A 19,180-nucleotide genomic window follows, 5' to 3' on the forward strand; every position below is an offset into this window, starting at 1 on the left:
GGGATTTGACAAAGGGGTTAGAATCTCCAGGGAATCTGACCTTGAAGGCCAGTGGCATTTGATTATAGGACTCCCACAGGACTGGGGGAAACAGACTCCAGTCTTGGAGGACACAAACAAAATCTTGCCCACACCAAGACCCAGAGGAGAGGGGCAGTGACCACAGAGGAGACTGAACCGAAACTGCCTGCCAGTGCTGGAGGGTCTCCTGTGGAGTGTGGGTCAGCAGGGGCTCACCACAGGGACGGGGGCACTGGCAGCGGCAGTCCAGGAGTCCCCCTTGGCATGAACCCTCTCAGAGCTCATCACTAACTCTACCACAGAGCCCAGGGCCGGGTCTCAGGCCAAACAACCACCAGGGAGGGAGTGCAACCCCACCCATCAGCAGACAATTGGATTAAAGCTTTACTAAGCAAGGCCCTGCCCATAGAGCAAGACCCAGTTTTTCCCACCTCCAGTCTCTCCCATCAGGAAGCTTACACAAGCCGCAGACTCCTCCATCAGAGGGTGGACAGAAGAAGCAAGAAGAACCACAGTCCCACAGCAAATAAAACAAAAACCACATTAATCAGCATGAAAAAGCAGAAAGTTATGTCCCAGATGAAGGGACAAGATAAAACCCCAAGAAAACAACTAAGTGGAGATAGGCAATTTTCCAAAAAAAGAATTCAGAATAATGATAGTGAAGATGATTCAGGATCTCAGAAAAACAATGCAGGCAAAGACTGAGAAAATGCAAGAAATGTTTAACAAAAACCTAGAAGAACAAAAGAACAAAGATGAGTAACACAGTAGAAGGAAATTAGTAGTGGAAAAACTGAGGCACAAGAACACATAAATGACATGGAGGACAGAATGGTGGAAATCACTGCCACAGAACAGAATACAGAAAAAAGAAAAGAAATGAAGACAGCCTAAGAAACCTCTGCGACAACATTAAATGCACCAACATTTCCATTATAGGGGTCTCAGAAGGAGAAAAGAGAGAGAAAGGACCTGAGAAAATATTTGAAGAGATAAGAGCTGAAAACTTCCCAAACATGGGAAAGCAAATAGTCAACCAAGTTCAGGAACCATAGAGAATCCCAAGAAGGATAAACCCCAGGAGGAACACACTGAGACACACAGTAATCAAACTAGCAAAAATTAAAGACAGAGATAAAATACTAAAAGCAACAAGAGAAAAACTACAAACATACAAGGGAACTCCCATCAGGCTATCAGCTGATTTCTCAATAGAAACTCTACAAACCAGAAGAGAATGGCATGATGTATTTAAAGTGATGAAAAGGAAGAACCTACAACCAAGAATACTCCACCCAGCAAGACTTTCCTTCAGATTTGATAGAAAAATCAAAAGCTTTCCAGACAAGCAAAAGTTAAAGAGAATTCAGCACCACCAAACCATCTTTACAACAAATGCGAAAGCAACTTCTCTAGACAGGAAACAAGAGAAGGAAAAGACCTACAGAAAATAAACCCCAAACAATTAAGAAAACGGTAATAGGATCATACATATTGATAATTACCTTAAATGTAAATATATTAAAAACACCAACCAAAAGACACAGACTGGCTGAGGAGATGAGAACATGTGCATACATGTACTTCCACTTACCACATCACTCTGCTTGATCCCCCAAACTGTATGTAATTAACTATTACTCACTTAATACCACTGTATCATGATTGGTCAACAGAAAAATAATAGAGTTTTATGTCACCAAAATTATCATTTAGTAGAAAAACCTGTAATCACTTTTTAAAATCCAGATGCATATCAGAATTACCTTGGAATTTTTTGAAAAATACAAAAGGTCAGATATTGCTATTTTTTTTTTTTCTGCCAGAGCTCAATATGTTTCTAATGAGCAGCCATGTTTAAAAACTGGACTATATAAGGATCTTTTACTTTTATCTAGTTTGTTTCACTTTTTCTATTTCATATTCAGTGCTCCCATTTAATTTAGCTTGTTTTCCAATTTCTCCATCTCTTCTTTTTTTTGATGTTCTTTCTCAAGCTTTATCAGGTGTAGTAAAGCTCTTGTATACATATATAAAAACAGTATGTATAATGTATATTTTAGAAAACATGAATTTTTGCCTAAAAAATTTATGACATTTTGATTCCACTTGTTTGACTTAGCCTGAATAGAATGCTAAATTTCTAATTTAAAAAAAATAGATATGCAACTAGCAACAAAGGTTTACTGTTTACAGGCAACTATAGTCAATATCTTACAATAACCTATAAAGGAAAATAATTTCAAAAATAATATATGTGTATATGTATAACTAAATCACATTTCTGTGTACCTGAAACATTGTAAGTCAACTACACTTCAATAAAATACAAATATTAGGGGTGAAAAGCTTGTATTTATGGATTTGTGGGGGTTTTGGGTGGGATGGGAGTTAAGGAAAGTTGCCGCAAAACGGAAATTTTTTTTAAGCACCCTTGTCAGATCAAAATTTACACAAAAATAAATACGGTTTGGGGAAATGATGTAGTATTATGTAGGGCACCTAAACATGAAACAGGTAAATAAAAGTCATAACGGATAATTTTATGTACTCTACTTGTTTTGCTTTCCAATAACTTTTTAAAGATAATATATATACAGTAAATGTTTTTTAATCTGTTTTGGTCGCACTGGGTCTGAGCTGCAGCACGTGGGGTCTTTGCTGAGGTGCACAGGCTCTCGAGTGGTGGCGTGAGGGCTTCAGAGCAGGAGGGTTCAGCAGCTGCGCGTGGCCTCAGTTGCCTCGAGGCATGTGGGCTCTTCCCAGACCAGGGACTGAACCTGTGTCCCCTATACTTCAAGGCAGCTTCTTAACCACTGGACCACCAGGCAAGTCCCAATGAAGTGTATTTTAAGTGTAGAGTTTGATGAGTTTTGATCAATGGATGCACCTATGTGTATGTTAGCCGCTCAGTCATGTCTGACTCTTTGCAACCCCAAGGACTGTAGCCCACCAGGCTCCTCTGTTTATGTGATTTCCCAGGCAAGAATACTGGAGTGGGTTGGCATTCCCTTCTCCAGGGGATCTTCCCGACCCAGGGACGGAAGACCGGTCTCCCGCACTGCAGTTAGATTCGTCACTGAGCCATCAGGGAAGCCCATATATGCAGCCCCTACTCAAGACAGAGAACACTCCATCACTGCAGAGAGCCCCTTTCCTGAGGATGCCACAGTTCTAATGTGCATCATCACAAACAACCATTTAAAATCCAAATTAGGGACGTCCCTAGTGGTCTGGTGGCTGAGACTTTGTGCTCGCAATACAGGGGGCCCAGGTTTGATCCCTGGTCAGAGAACTAGATCCCGCATGCTGCAACTAAGACCTGGCATAGCAAATAAATAAATATTTAAATAAATAAATCTAAACAGTGCTGGAAGACAGCTATCATTATTTCCCTTTTGTGAATTTGGATAGCCCGGGCCCACATTCAGTCACTTCCTGAAGTGCATGGAGACAGAGGCGGTCTGATGACAAAGCGAAAGAACGTGGGCACGTCCTGTCTGGCCTCAAGCCCACGATTTTATCAATGGTCACGCTTGGTATATACAGAGCTATGACACAGAAATTGAGAAAGGGGACCTTGCCTCAGTCTTCTTCAGAAAAGCTCGAAAATAAAGACAGGAGGCCACGTGTGGCTGAGGGCTTGGGTTTGCAAAGCAGACGTGACTTTAAGCCCCTGGCCCTGCAACTGACCAGCTGTGGGAGCCTGAAGGAGCCATTCGAGCCTGTGCTTAGCCACTGAGTCATGTCCGACTCTTCTCCACCCTTCAGGCTATACCCCGCCAGGCTTCTATATCCGTGGGAATTTTCAGGCAAGAATACTGGAGTGGGTCGTCATTTCCTCCTCCAGGGGATCTTTCTGACCCAGGGATCGAACCTGCATCTCTTGGGTCTCCTGCACTGCAGGCAGATTCTTTACCTTCTGAGCCATCAAGGAAGCCCGTCTGGAACCTAGTCTGGTCTAGCAAGTGGGACAGCAGTCACGCCTCCCTCCCAGGGCTGTGGTGACAGAAGCCCCAGAGGGTGCTGGGCCAGGCCCCTGGCTCAGAGCAACACGAAGCAACCAAACCATGATCATCTGAGGATGTGCTCCAAGTCTCAAAGTCTCTTCTCTTTGGAGACCATTTCTAGCTCTACTGACATTCGACTGAATTACTAAGAGGATGAAGGTGGAAAATATCTTGGTCTAGCTTGAAAATTCCAAATAGACAAAGCAAGCCTTGCACCTTTTTGGAGCCCACTTCGATACTAGGAGAGGACCTTGGGAAATGCGGTTCTGGCTGTTGTCTGTCCCTGAGCCCAAGTCACATGGAGCGGGGACGCCAAGCAGTAGACAAGAGGCTCTCACAGCCAAACCTCTCTTCGGAGGACTCCCCAGCCATCGCTGCTGGGGTCCTGCTTTGTTTCAAAGGCTTGAGTTCATCATCAACGAGGTTGGGGAGGTGAGGCTGGAGAGAGCAAAACTGGCTACAAGAAACACAGGTGATCAATACTTGACATACCGGTTACCAATTTTATTCAATTGGAAGTTTATTCTATCAGAAGTCGAGCTTTCTCTTCCCCACCTCCTCTGAGCACACTGTTGCTGATTCTCAATGGTGGCTCTCCACTTACCAAAAAAAAAAAAAAAATACTGATGCCTGGACTCGACCCAGGGAAATTCTGATGTAACTGGTCTGGGGATGTGGCCGGGAAATAGAAATTTAAAATTCCAACTCTCTGGGTGATTCTAGTGTGCAGCCAAGATTGCAACCCACAGTTACAAAAGATCTGTGTCACCCCCAGGTCAATCAGGCTACATTTAACTTCCTGGTCTTGCAGAAGCTGCCCCTCCTCTGGCTCCGTGGGCCCTATGAATTCTGAACCACACATAAAAACAAGCCAAATCAGAAACAAAAGCAGGCCCCTGCTTGACAGCTTCAGGCTACACACAGAAAGGAAGTAACTGTACACTAGCTTAAAAAAAATAAAATAAAAACCAGCCGTGGGGGAAAGCCCTTGACTTGAAAAGAGATCCAGGCAAGTACAATAGGAAAAAAGATACTGAATCCCTCAGCCTCCAAAATGTTCTCCACATCTCTTCATAGAACTGTCTTCCTTGCAGTGTGTTGGAGGAGACGTGTGTGTGGAACGCCTGGACAAGAGCTTAGCAAACCTGGACTGCAGTTCTGTGCGACGTTTAGATACACCAAGTCTCTGTTTCCTAGCTTTTTTTTTAAAATCATGTGTTCTACCTGGGAGGATCTGATAAGGGTATTTATTGATTTATTTGGCTGAGCCGGGTCTTAGTTGTGATACGTGAGATCTTCGATCTCCGTTGTGGCATGAAGGATCTCTAGTTGCGGCATGTGGGATCTAGTTCCCGAGACCAGGGATCAAACCCAGGCCTCATGCATTGGGAGCACGGAGTCTTAGCCAATGGATCACCAGGGAAGTCTCTCAGCTTCCTTACGCATAACATGAAGTTAAAGCCGAAATCTTCAGAATAATCCTCAAGCAATAAATGTTAAAAAACAAAAAAACAGTGTCCTTTCCCTTCTGCTCCTCAAGCTATCCTTAAGGCCAGAGGGTCCTAGGCCTGGCAGTACTGGAATCACCTGGGTGCTCTTAGATGTGCTGAGAGCTGGCTTCAGCCCAGAACAATTAATCAAATTGTGGAAGGGTGTGGAAACTCAGAAACTAGTGTTTAAAAAGCTCTTCAGGTGATGCTAATGTGCAGTCACAAAGCTCAGATGTTCCTTTAACTGACTAGATCTAAGGGTTCACTGTCTTGAGGCTAATTATAAAACTTTCCAACTCTGGGCACTTCTGCAATTCAAAAAAGTCTGTTCCATTTCAAACCAACTAAATTCAACCAGCCACAAAACTGTAGCATTATTTGGTAACCAAAACCTACAGGACAGCCACTGCTACTTCCAAGCGTCCTGTCAAATTACTTGCTCTTCCTGTGTTGAGCGCACAAACCACTGGCCTACTTCTTTCAACAGTCTAGTGAGAAAAACGCCATCATCAATCCCATTTTCAAAGGGAAAAAGAAAAGTATCAGAACTATTAGGGTCCTCTGACTCCCATTCTCATGCACTTCTCGTAACAGCCCAAATCAAGAAATCATGACTTTAATCGTTTGCAGGGCTTGCTGGGCCTTACCCACAGATTAACTCAGTAGTCTGGTAGGGCTTGAAAACTTGGCCATTTCTAACAAGTTCCCAGGTGATGCTGCTGGTCTGGGGACCACAGTTTGAGAACCACTGCTTCAGTGCCTTCTCTCCCTTAGGTGGAACTTACTTGGCACAGAAATAGAGCAGTTCAAAGTCATATACATGTAGAGTCATTTCTTCTTCCATATTGGACTTGGGACTGGTGTTCCCTAAGACTGCACTTTTCAGGGAAGAGACTCCGGGCAAACCAATGAAAAAAAAAGGGTCTGGGCTGAACTTTGGTCATTCCCACCCAGGGAAAAAGGCAAAGAGCAAAGCCCTGAAGGTTCCCGAGCACAGAGAAACATTCCCACAGGTAGAAGATAAGAGCGTGAGACATCCCCAGCTCCTTAGGTGGGGCCACCCCGGTCTCGACGGAAGTTGACTAGATAGGTACCCGGGCACCAGTTAAGGTACTGAACTCCGTGGCGAAAGCACCCTGACCTCAGGCCCCTGGCATCCCTCCGCGGAGTTCCCAGCACCTAAGGCACGCCCGCCCACAGGCTCCTTTTCGTTTCTTTCCTCCACGCCACTGGCCCGAATACTCAGGCGCACCTTGCCCACTTCCCCGAAACCCAGCGACTCTAGCACAACTTTCAAAAACCCCAAACGCCCCGCTCCAAGCAATCTCACTTCGCTCTCTCGTCACCTACACATCCGCCTTCACAATCCTTCGTATTTTCCTCATTTTCCACCCCCAAAGTCCATTTTCAATGACATCTCTTTGTTCTCTTTGCAATCATCAATTCTCATTTCTAACCAGCACTCAAGTCTTAAGAGGTGGTCCGCCTCACCACTACTACCCACCCCCCACAACTTACTCGAGCACATATCTACTCCCCAAGCCCAAATACCCTTTCTCGCGTCCCCAAGAGCCAGGGACAAGCCCCCCACCCCACAACAGAGACACAATTCTCCGCCCAGAGCCCTTCCCCCACCGCCAACCTCGCCCCCCATCCAACCTCCTCTCCCCTATCGCGACAGTCCCTTGTCGCACCCCTTCCTCTCGGTCCCTGCCCTCTCTATTCTGCCTCTGCCCGGCTCTCTCAAGCCGCTCTGGAGCCCCCAGTCTTCGGGCAACGCCCTCCTTACCATGAAAAGCCGGAGGAAGCCGGAGTCTCCAAATCCGGACTGAAAGAGACAGGAAACACCCAGCTCGCGTGAGCCGCGGGCGGAGGCGGGGCCGGGGCGGGGACGTCCGCTGTCTGCACCTCACTTCCGCCCCGCAGAGGACAGCGTCCTAAAGGGTCCGTCGTACTACTACTAGATAGAGACCGCTTTCTTCCAAGCTCCCTCGCTGGAATGGGTTGCGTCTGCTTCTCGACTGGATCAGGCGTTTATCCCGCTCCTTAATGCTCCGCTTTTCCAGCTCCCATAAATGACGACAAGATGCAGGGAGGTTTTCCCATCCGGACTAAGAAGTTCTTCGGAACTGTCGTTTCCGGAACTAGTTGTTGTTTTCCGACGGAACTCTCAGAGTGAACACCCTGGGGCGAGATGGCGGTCGGGCCTCGGCAGCTGCGCCGGGTCTGGCAGAGCTTGGGGGTATTGGGCTGAGGCGGTGGTAACTGCGGCCCCGATCCCGAGCGCCGGGGCCTCGAGCGGATAAAGGTCTACGGCCTGTGGGTAGCGAGTGGGAACAGGGTTGTGGGTTCTCCGAGTGGTGGGACCGGGGTCTGGGAGGGAGATGGCCCTAGGGCCGGGTCCCTGCTTCGCCTAGTCGGGGTTGCAGGTGCTGGGGGCTGGCTTTTGGGCTCCAGGGGACGTTTCTCCGTGGCCTGTTTATTTCCGGAGCTACTGAGATAAAAAGAGGCAATAATAAGCCTTTATAAACAGATTAGTGCTGAATGAAAAAGGTTTGTTATTGTGGTTGTTGTTGCCGAGGAAAGACGCCGGGCCTCAGAAGTCATCCGAACCGGAGTTCCAACCGATTCCCTATAACCTTGAGTGAATTCCCTCCCCTCTCTGTGCCTCAGTTTCCAACTCTGTAAAATGGAGTAACTAGCTCCTGTCAAATGGAGAAGCTCGTGTAACTCAAATTTTAGTACGATGCCTGACGACTCTCAATAAAAACAGCTGAAGTTAGTGATACCAGTAAAGAAAAACCTGGTAGTAATCTGACTCTAACTCGGCCCCACGGGCAGTCTTGCATTCTCGACTTTGCCTTCTGTGAATGGGGGCGTCCCTGGATCTTGTCTTCTCTGTTTCACTTAAAATAAGTAATTGCTTTGGAGTTAGAGAAGAGTGCAAAATCAGAAGCCTTGTGACCTCTGACAAGTCATGTCCCTCTCTGAATATCGTTTTCTCTGTGTGAAGGTGGTAGCATGCACCTATATAGGCTGCAGCCTTCAATAAATGATAGCTGTTATCATTAATAGTTTTAAGTCCTGTTGCTTATTCTTAAGAAAATTGGACTATTGAGACCTGATAGAGCTGTTGAAAAGTCAGAGGTGATTAAATATCTGTATGGTATTTGACCCATGGTCCACGCTTAACAAATGGTTATGGTTATTCAACCTGGCTGCCCAGCTGTTCCCAGCATGAGTGGAGAATTCTTTTGGGCTCAGACAGCAGTTGGTATTTATGGTGCTTCACCTTTGGATGACACTGTCTGGACTGTCAGGCTCTTTCATAGTTCTCCATGAAGTTGGCCTCATCCAGAAAAGATTGAATATCTTATGGACCTATAGAAGTAGGGTCCTAACTCTGTTAAAATCTTGGCTCTGTGCCTTACTAGGGGTCTAGCCTGGGCTAAGTGTCTGTGTGTCAGTTGGTCAGTCGCGTCCGACTCTGCGACCCCATGGACTGTAGCCCACCAGACTCCTCTGTCCATGGAATTCTCCAGGCAAGAATAATGGAGTGGTTAGCCATTTCCTTCTCAGGGGATCTTTCTGACCCAGAGATCAAACCTGGGTCTCCTGCGTTGTAGGCAAATTCTTTACCATCTGAGCTCCAAGAAAATCCCAAACTTCAATTTACAGATAAGGAAATTGAGGCTTACAGAGGATAAGGAACTTGGCCAAATGAGAAAGAATCAGAACTGAAAAGAACCAAAGGCTACTTTGATCCAGGGCTTTCTCTGCTATACACAGCCTTTTCTTTGGTCCTACAGGACATTTAGCAGAGTAAGTACCTCACAAATACTTCTGATGTGTTTTTATTTGATTGATGAACTGTAATAGACATTATGCAGATAGAGGAAGTGAAGAAGAAAGGATTGGAAAAGCTGCAAAGTATAGACCATTATGTGGTGTAAACAGAAACCAGCATATAGCGTTGCCGAGGGGTTGATGAGCTCAAAGAAGAGCCCCCTGGGAGAAGTGAAGTTTTGAGATGGCCCCCAGGTGCTTAGTCACGGTTTACATGCAGCCTCCGGTTTTTCTGTCAGGAGAAAGCTCTCTCTTCTCCCTCCCCATCTTTCCCCAGCCCCCAAAGAGAGACTGTCTCCATGTTGAGGAAAGAGTATACCATTGTGCTCATGGCTTGGGCAGGCTTGTTTGCAGCTCTGAGAATCCTGAAACTGTCACCCAGTCTAAACAGGGCCCTGAGTTCATAGCCCAAGTGACAGGACTGGTGATAGAAAAAGCTCTTTTAACAGGTGACCATTCCTTCCTACCCACAGACCCAGAGTGTCTGTACAGGTAAGGGCCTCTGGTAAATAGTTTTTAAAAGGCAGATCTTTGTGTGTATAAAAATAATACATCAGACTTATTGACTGTGCACCCTCTCAGCCACTTTGACGGGTGCTTGATGTCATCATCTCATGCAGTCCTTACGATCAGACTCTAAGCTGATTAACAGACAAGACAGGACAGCTCAGAGCTATGTCCCCACAGTACACAGCACAGCTCCGCCTTGCTCCAGCTCTGCGTGACTCCAAAACACTCGTGCCTCTCGCAGTGCCATGTCGCCCGACCACATGCCTTCTGTGGAGAATTCAAAAAACAGGCCAGTTAGGGAAGCAAAATGTCCCACAGTCCCACTACTTCAAAGCAGCCATTATTCTTTAGTGGAAATGTAGTTGATGTATAATGGGAAAGACAGAGATCTCTTCAAGAAAATTAGAGCTACCAAGGGAACATTCCATGCAAAGATGGGTTCGATAAAGGACAAAAATGGTATGGACCTAACAGAAGCAGAAGATATTAAGAAGAGGTGGCAAGAATACACAGAAGAACTGTACAAAAAAGATCTTCACGACCCAGATACTCATGATGGTGGGATCACTCACTCAGAGTCAGACATCCTGGAATGTGAAGTCAAATGGGCCTTAGAAAGCATCACTATGAACAAAGCTAGTGGAGGTGATGGAATTCCAACTGAGCTATTTCAAATCCTGAAAGATGATGCTGTGAAGGTGCTGCACTCAATATGCCAGCAAATTTGGAAAACTCAGCAGTGGCCACAGGACTGGAAAAGGTCAGTTTTCATTCCAATCCCTAAGAAAGGCAATGCCAAAGAATGTTCAGACTACCGAACAGTTGCACTCATCTCACACACTGACAAACTAATGCTCAAAATTCTCCAAGCCAGGCTTCAGCATTACATGAACCATGAACTTCCAGATGTTCAAGCTGGTTTTAGAAAAGGCAGAGGAACCAGAGATCAAATTGCCAACATCCAGTGGATCATCGAAAAAGCAAGAAAGTTCCAGAAAAACATCTATTTCTGCTTTATTGACTATGCCAAAGCCTTCGACTGTGTAGCTCACAATAAACTGTGGGAAATTGTGAGATGGGAATATCAGGCCACCTGACCTGCCTCTTGAGAAACCTGTGTGCAGGTCAGGAAGCAACAGTTAGAACTGGATGTGGAACAACAGACTGGTTCCAAATAGGAAAAGGAGTACGTCAAGGCTGTATATTGTCACCCTACTTATTTAACTTCTATGCGGAGTACATCATGAGAAACGCTGGGCTGGAAGAAGCACAAGCTGGAATCAAGATTTCGGGGAAAAATATCAATAACCTCAGGTATGCAGGTGACACCACCCTTGTGGCAGAAAGTGAAGAGGAACTAAAAAGCCTGTTGGTGAAAGTGAAAGAGGAGAGTGAAAAAGTTGACTTAAAGCTCAACATTCAGAAAACCAAGATCATGGCATCTGGTCCCATCACTTCATGGGAAATAGATGGGGAGACAGTGGAAGCTGTCAGACTTTATTTTTGGGGGCTCCAAAATCACTGCAGATGGTGATTGCAGCCATGAAATTAAAAGATGCTTACTCCTTGAAAGGAAAGTTATGACCAACCAAGATTGCATATTAAAAAGCAGAGCCATTACGTTGCCAACAAAGGTCTGTCTAGGGAAGGCTATGGTTTTTCCAGTAGTCATGTATGTATGTGAGAGTTGAACTGTGAAGAAAGCTGAGCGCCAGAAAATTGATGGTTTTGAACCTGTGGTGTTGGAGAAAACTCTTGAGAGTCCCTTGGACTGCAAGGAGATCCAACCAGTCCATCCTAAAGGAGATCAGTCCTGGTTGTTCATTGAAAGGACTGATGCTGAAGCTGAAACTCCAATACTTTGGCCACCTGATGGGAAGAAAAGATCCTGATGCTGGGAGGGATTGGGGGGCTGGAGGAGAAGGGGACGACAGAGGATGAGATGGCTGGATGGCATCACCGCCTCGATGGACATGAGTTTGAGTAAACTCCGGGAGTTGGTGATAGACAGGGAGGCCTGGTGTGCTGCGATTCATGGGGTCGCAAAGAGTTGGACACGACTGAACAACTGAACTAACTAACTATAATACATGTAAGTTACAGGGGCGCAATATACAGTGACTCAATTTTTAAAGGTTGTCCTCCATTTGCAGTTGTAAAATATTGGCCACATTCCCTCATCTTGTACAAAATATCCCCATAGCTTGTTTTGTTTTTTGTTGTTGTTGTACTGGGTCTTTGTTGCTGCATGTGGTCTTTCTCTGGTTGTGGCGAGTGACAGCTGCTCTCTATTGGTGTGCAGGCTTCTCATTGCTGTGGGTTCTCTTGTTGCGGAGCTCAGGTTCTAGAATGTAGGCTCAGTAGTTGTGGGGCACAGACTTAGTTGTCCCTTGGCCTGTGGGATCTTCCCAGACCAGGGGTTGAACCCCTGTCCCCTGCATTGCAAGGCTGATTTCTTAACCACTAGACCACCAGAAAAGCTCCTGTAGCTTGTTTATATCTTATAGTCTGTACCTCTTAGTCCCTTACCCCATACTCTTTTTTCCTTCCCTTGCCCCGCTGGCAACCACTTGTTCTTTATATCTGTGAGCATGCTTCTTTTTTGTTATATTCACTGGTTAAAAGAAGCAGTCCTAACAGTGTTTTTTTCCCAGTTTTGTATCTACCTGTGCCCAGGACTTTTTCTTGATGTAGTTGGTGTCATAGGGAAGAATCTTTTGTGTTCTATTACAAGTTGATCCCTAAAGGGATGTTGCATATAAGCCTAAATTATACTCAGTGGCCCATCTCTGGGAACTCTGCCTCCCAGCTAATGAGGCTTAAGCTCAAATACCTTTGTTTAGCTCACAGGAAATATCCTGACCAGGCCCACCCATGAATGACTGCAGGGAGGAAGAAATGAACACATCCCCTTTGGAGGCTGACCGGAACCAAGAAATGCTTGACTTTATTCCCTTCCTTTTTAGTGTAAAAGAAGCCTGAATTCTAACTCAGGCAAGATGGTTCCTTGGGACATGAGTCCACCATTTTCTCAGTTTGCTATCTTCTCAAATAAAGTCACTGCTCCCTGCCCCAGCACTGGTCTCTTGACTTATTGTCCTGTTGTGTGATGAGGAGTATGAGCCTGAACTCAATGACAGTACTGGTTCATGGCCAGCCCCTTCTTCATTTCTTAAGCATGAACATTTTTCCAGTTTGCTAAAAATGCCAAACCTAATTTGCATTGGCTTCTAAGCATCCCATTCCCTCTGTTATTCTTTCTTGGTTGCCATCATAAAGCCTACAGCTCTAATTCATCAACTTCTTTGGGCTTATTCTCAACCTGCTCCTTTTAAACTGAGGACTGGGGAGATACGTGTGCCATTTAGATCTGATATTAATTAAAGAGGATACGGGTGGGGTTTTTTGTTTGTTTTTTTTTAAACCAGAGGCCCAAAAGTTTTTATTACTTTTTTTCCAGTGAAGAAGATAAGACAATGCCCTGCCTATAAAACTCAATCCGAAATCTGGGATTTTTTTTTTTTCTTTTGCCAGAGAAGATAAGCTCCTCTGAAGTGAGAAGCCGCCCTCAGCTGTGAGTCCTGTGTAAGATCACTAATGATTACCTGACATTTCTGCGTTACCGGCAGGTCCTCAGGTGAGAAGACTCTATTGCCTGTCTTCTCACACTCCCTCCTGGGATCAGGTGAAAGTTTCGAGATCGAATTACAGGTACTTAGTCACAGTCTGCATGCAATCTCCTGTCTTAAAATTGGTTAGAGGCTCCCTGTACTGCTCCCCACCCCACCCCCACACTCCATGAGGGACTGTCTCCATGTTTGTCTTGAGAGTTACTAATGAGAGACCCACATGTTGGCAAAACCTTGTTTACCAGCTGTGGATCAGTGTTGAACAGGGGTCACAGAGGTCCCTAGATGTGTGGACATCAGAGGAGCCTCATGTGACAATTTTTATCCTGGATGTTTTCACGTGGGCACTGCTTTGAGTGAGGTAACCTGGTAAAGAGACGGTTTTCCAGAAGTCTGAATTTCTGAATAGTTCATTTCAGTGCCTGTGTCAGCTGGGCTAATTATTTTGCATAAAAGGACGAAGTTTTCAAGCATCTGAAGACATTATCTCAGTGTGAGAGGCTCTATGGACCAGTACTGTGTGGTCTAGGCTGATAGCCACAACCATCCCTTTGGGAAAAGACAGTTACTGGTGATTTAGATGACACTATAATGGCTAATTGAGAGCCTCTGTCCAAAAATGCGAGTCTGTGGATAGGGGCATCTCTGCTGTAACATCTTCATCAGCTCTTGGCCGAATAGGAATAGTAAGGACAACAGAATAAGTTGTCCTTAGAACTAAACATACTCAATTTAATGGATTGTCTCACATTCTGGAATCACATACCTTTGGCTTTCTTTATGTTTAATTGGCCCTTAAAAAAAATGAAAGGCTTCTTTTGTGCTGGGCACAAAGTAGGTATCAGTAAATATTTGTTGAGTGAATGAATGAATAAAATAATAGTAACAGTAAATAATTATGTTTAATGTTTTGCCCTCCAGTCTTTACTCGGCAAAATAAAAGCTGACTGCTCAGTGAAATATCCAGGGACCTTTGACTTAGAGGATGCCTGGTTTGAATTAGAGCTCTAAAGATGGAATCGATTCATGCTTTGTTTATTCATTAAACGATCACTGAGCCTGAACCCTATGCCAGGCGCTGTATTCTTTCTGTTAAGAAAATGTAATTATTTAGTATAGGAGAAAGCGTCGCTGGTCTGGGGAGTTGCATGAAAGGAGCTGATAGGAAGTTGGGACTCGTGCCAGGAGAGCTATTAGCCCTTGGGGAGGGTGCCAGGGGTCTCGGCCCTTTGCTCCTAAGCCCCTTTCTGTGAGTGTTTTTCATATCATGACTGACATCAGCCACTGGCTGTTTTCCTTGCAGGGTTTGTGCAAGTCTGCAAACATGTTCACCGTTTCTCAGACCTCGAGAGCTTGGTTCATTGACAGAGCCCGTCAGGCTCGAGAGGAAAGGCTGGTGCAGAAGGAACGAGAACGGGCAGCCGTGGAGATTCAGGCCCACGTACGGAGTTTTCTCTGTCGGCGTCGACTGCAGAGAGAAATCAGGTGGGGGGCAGGAATCCTCAGCACGTTTTTTTTTTTTTTAATGTTGTTTTCTGCAACTTAAGTATGTTTATTTTGGCTGTGCCGGGTCTTTGTTGCTGCACGCCAGCTTTTCTCTAGTTGTGACAAGCAGGAGCTACTCTCTGGTTGTGATGAGAGGGCTTCTTGTGGTGGTGGTTTCTCCTGTTGCAGAGGACAGGCTGTAGGGCACACGGGCTTCAGTAGTTGCAGCTTGCAGCCTCTCAAGTGTGGGCTCAGCAGTTATGCACAGGGGCTTGCTCATTGGCATGTGGGATCGTCTCACACCAGCGATTGAACCCATGTCCCCTGTGTTGGCAGGCAGATTCCTAACCACTGGACTACCAGGGAAGTCCCAGCACCTTTACTTTTATTCCCAATAAATAGGGAGGAAAAAAAAAACCCAGTTGGTAATTTCTTACAGTCCTTGAACAGCCTTCCAGATGCTCTGAGCTCCTAACTAAAAAAATTTTTTTTTTAACCTTCCCTCCCTAGGAGAGAGATTGATGAGTTTTTTAAAACAGAAGACTCTGGGTCCAGTAAAAGAAGCGCACTTTGTATTTTTAAGATTGCCAGGAAACTGCTGTTCTTGTTCAGAATTAAAGAGGATAACGAGGTAAAATAACAACAGCAAACACACGTCATGCTTACGATGTGTCAGATCCTTTTATAAGTACTTGATAAATATTAACTCATGTAGTCCTTACAGCGGCTCTGTTTGTCAGGTTCTGTTACTCCCATGTCCTGCCCCTTTTGTTTTCTTGGAAACTGTTTTGTAGGGATTATACCCAGTGCTGAGAATCATCATGATTTTTTTTTTTTCAATAAAAAGTTTGGGGGATTTTTTTGCTTGTTTGTTTATTTTTTACCATTTATTTATTTGGCCATGTGGCATGTGGGGTCTTATTTCCCTGACCGGGGATCAAACCTGTGCCCCCTGTAGTGAAAACACAGAGTCTCAATCACAGGACAGCCGGGGAAGGCCCTCATCACGATTGGTTTCATGGTAACTCTTCTGTATGCACTTGTCCTCAGATGCGTACAGAAGCCAGACAGGTTAGCAGATGAGTGAGAGAAGCTGTTCATGAGTTGCTGCACAGTACACGTCATAATTCATGGTAACTGACAGACAGTGGTGAGGGCATTGGAGGGAGAGGTGGGCTGTGCCATGACCAACCAAAGGAGCGGCCACCCCTCGGCTCCAGTCATTGGAGGACTGATACTCTGGCATTTTTTAAAGAGATGCTGGAGATCTTTGCTACTCAGTTTTCTAATTAGAAAAAAAGTGAAACTCACTGTCATGTCCAACCCTGCAACCCCATGGACTCTAGCCCGCAAAGCTCCTCTGCCCATGTGATTTCCCAGGCAAGAATACTGGAGTGGGTTGCCATTCCCTTCTCCAGGGGCTTTATCCTGACCCCAGGGATCGAACCCAAGTCTCCTGCATTGGCAGGTGGATTCTTTACCATCTGAGCCACCAGGGAAGCCTGGTTGGCAGCTAATTTGAAATATCTTTTAAAATGCTGCAAACCAAACAAAACATGCTAGTTGTACCTTTGGAGTTAGAACCATCAGCCTAGAAAGTAGGATTCCAAGGAAGGAGCTAGTTATCTGTAACAGTTGTAAGGATACCATTGGGGAGGGCCTCTGTGTTCCCACGGTCAGGCATCCATTGCAGCTAAGCATCTCGTTGCACCAGACCCTCTTCTGGGTACTGGGGTCTCTGAAGGAAACAAAATGGGCTCCATAGCCCAGCAGGAGGGAGAGGAGGACGCTGGCACTGAGCCCAGTCACGCAGGGGAGGACAGGCAGGAGGAGGGAAGGGGTCCCCAGTGAATAGAGGAGGAGACTTCAACTTAGTGTGGCGAGGGGGCAGCCAAGGTCGCACCACTTCTAAGGGTGTATCCAGAGTTGGCAGAGCCAGAGCATGACCCGGGTTCCAGTTTCCACTCTTCTTGCTTTTGCGTTTCAAGATACAAGTGGTGATATGACAGCTTGTGAGGCAAAGGTCTGTATGCATGGTGCTTACAAAACGGCAAATGGCTAAGCACAGTTGAGGAGAAACAGCTGCTGGTCTGCGGGACTGCAGGCCCAGTTTGCCAGGCTGATCGTGTTTTCCAAAAGGAGCCCCCGTCTAGAACACACCCGGGGCTCCTCTTGCCCGCAGGCCACCCGTTGGAGAGCCTTTCCTTAGTCTTTGTGATATCCTCGGTCTCCACATCTGCCAGTTGGAATTAAATAGGGCCCCCATGTGAGTCATTTGGCATGCCACGCCAGGGGAATGTGTGAGGCTGCCTGATGTCTCCGTTTATCGTGGGAATGTATAACCCCCATTCTGCCTCTCTGCAGAGATTTGAGAAGTTGTGTCGCTGCATCCTGAGCAGCATGGAAGCTGAGAATGAACCCAAGGTGAGTGGGGGTGGTGAGGGGTGCCAGAAAGTCTCCCACGACCCCGCAAGCCGGCCTGCTTGGCTCTGAAACTTCCCGTTGAATGTTCTGACTGTTGTGTATGAGTCTGCTTATGTTCACGTGGGTGTATGCGTATGCTATGTTGTTTGATCGTGTCTGACTCTGTGATCCTATGGACTGTAGCCCACCAGGCTCCTCTGTCCATGGGATTCTCCAGGCAAGAATACTGGACTGGGTTGCCATGCCCTCCTCCAGGGCATATGTTCACATCCACATGCGATGTGGATGTAAGTAATGGATCAGAAACATGAACAAAGTACAGCTGGTTTCCTCAGTCTCTGCGTTACCCAAGACGCTGTGTTCAGCCCTTGTCTCTTACTCAGGGTAGTAAATCCCCTTACCAGGCTATTTTACCTTTGAGTTTAGTGTTAAAATGAGTCCTGTTGTTTAGTCCCTCAGTCGTGTCTGACTCTTGCGACCCTGTGGACTATGGTCCGCCAGGCTCCTCTGTCCATGGGATTTCCCAAGCAAGAATACTGGAGTGGGTTGCCACTTCCTTCTCCAGGCCATCTTCCAACCCAGCAATAGAACCTATGTCTCCTGTATTGGCAGGCTGATTCTTTACCGTTGAGCCACCAGGGAAGCCCAAAAAAAATCCTACTTGCTGCTTATTTATCCATTCTTCCCCCACCTCATCTGACTCTAGACCTGGCCGTTTGATCCCATTCCAGTGGTCTGGAATGTATGTTGTTTGAGCCGTGTGATCGTCCGTCACGTTCCTGTTTTTTTCCTGCTTGCAGGTGTGGTATGTGTCCCTGGCTCTTTCCAAGGATCTCACTCTCCTATGGATTAAACAGATCAAAGACATCCTGTGGTATTGCTGTGAGTTTCTTGAGCAGCTCAAGGTAAAAAATAAAAACAAGACTGTAATCCTATCCTTCCCACGTGAGGCTGTAAGATGTACTTTCAGAGTCCTCGTGACTCGCTCATAGATGTTACTACCTGTATGATCTCTCAGTTGGAGTCTAGTAATGAATTACTGGAGCCCTGTCCCCAGAGAGAGTGAGTTAGATGTTGTTATCAGCCTGAGCGCCTTTTTCATGCACAATATTTTGAATATTGACCTGGTCTCACCACAGTCTTGATGCCAGGACTCTGTTGTTTTCCTTTCTGTCCTTTTGATGTAGTGGATACTTTAGAGTTGATATTATTACATGAGTCAGGCCCCTTGTGACAAGTGCAGATGCCCAATGTGAGTGCAGCTGGTAATACATACAAGCTAAGGAAGAAAGAGAACATTTTGCTGTAGAGTAGATTCTGTAACAAGGCAGCTGGAGATGCCTGGAGCCAGGGACTGCTGGAGTTGCCATCCCTTAACTTCTCTCTGTGCTCCCTTTTGGAATCCCCTCTCCCTCTCCTGCTGTAATCATAGTAGCCAATAGTTCTGGGCCTTACATCCTTACTCTGTCCTGACCAAAGGGAAAAGGGAGGGCTCCCCTCCACACACCCGTTCAGAAATCTGGAGGACTCGTAAAGGTCCAGTGGGATCCTGGCGTCTGTCCTGCACTAGTCACGGTGGCAAGACAGATGGGTGTTGCCCTCACCCCGACCTGGTCCAGCGCCCTCCCTGTGTTTCAGGAAGGCGGGCGGGGGTGTGTGTGCCAACAGCGGCCGTTTCCACTTTGCTCGTGTGGAGGCCAGACGGTTCAGGGACAGAGGCTTGGCGTGGACTCCTCTGGTGACTGAGTTATGATGGAGCAAG

At 46.2% G+C, this 19,180-nt stretch overlaps 2 protein-coding genes across 9 annotated transcripts in view; one reads left to right on the forward strand and one right to left on the reverse strand.

The window, feature by feature from the left end:
* Window positions 1-7,401, reverse strand: part of KCTD10 (potassium channel tetramerization domain containing 10) — a 33,442-nt gene extending 26,041 nt beyond the window's left edge. For all 3 annotated transcript variants that reach the window (XM_065903977.1, XM_065903976.1, XM_065903974.1), the window contains exon 1: window positions 7,314-7,401. In XM_065903977.1, coding sequence (XP_065760049.1) covers window positions 7,314-7,316 — 3 coding nt within the window. In that variant the 5' untranslated portion in view covers window positions 7,317-7,401. The remainder of the gene's footprint in view (window positions 1-7,313) is intronic.
* A 305-nt stretch (window positions 7,402-7,706) lies between these two features.
* Window positions 7,707-19,180, forward strand: part of UBE3B (ubiquitin protein ligase E3B) — a 49,459-nt gene continuing 37,985 nt past the window's right edge. For 2 of the 6 annotated variants that reach the window (XR_010658801.1, XM_065903759.1), the window contains exons 1-6: window positions 7,707-7,843; window positions 13,415-13,517; window positions 14,813-14,994; window positions 15,505-15,625; window positions 17,359-17,418; window positions 18,219-18,323. Coding sequence is in view for 5 of the 6 variants with exons in the window: in XM_065903759.1 (XP_065759831.1) it covers window positions 14,834-14,994; window positions 15,505-15,625; window positions 17,359-17,418; window positions 18,219-18,323 (447 nt within the window). In the remaining variant the exon portion in view is untranslated. Of the gene's footprint in view, window positions 7,844-9,843; window positions 9,863-13,414; window positions 13,592-14,812; window positions 14,995-15,504; window positions 15,626-17,358; window positions 17,419-18,218; window positions 18,324-19,180 lie in introns of those variants that run through there. The other 4 variants (XM_065903762.1, XM_065903760.1, XM_065903761.1 and 1 more) reach the window with 4 other exon arrangements.

The sequence above is a fragment of the Muntiacus reevesi genome, chromosome 13, assembly GCF_963930625.1.
Source record: "Muntiacus reevesi chromosome 13, mMunRee1.1, whole genome shotgun sequence".
Lineage (NCBI taxonomy): Eukaryota > Metazoa > Chordata > Mammalia > Artiodactyla > Cervidae > Muntiacus > Muntiacus reevesi.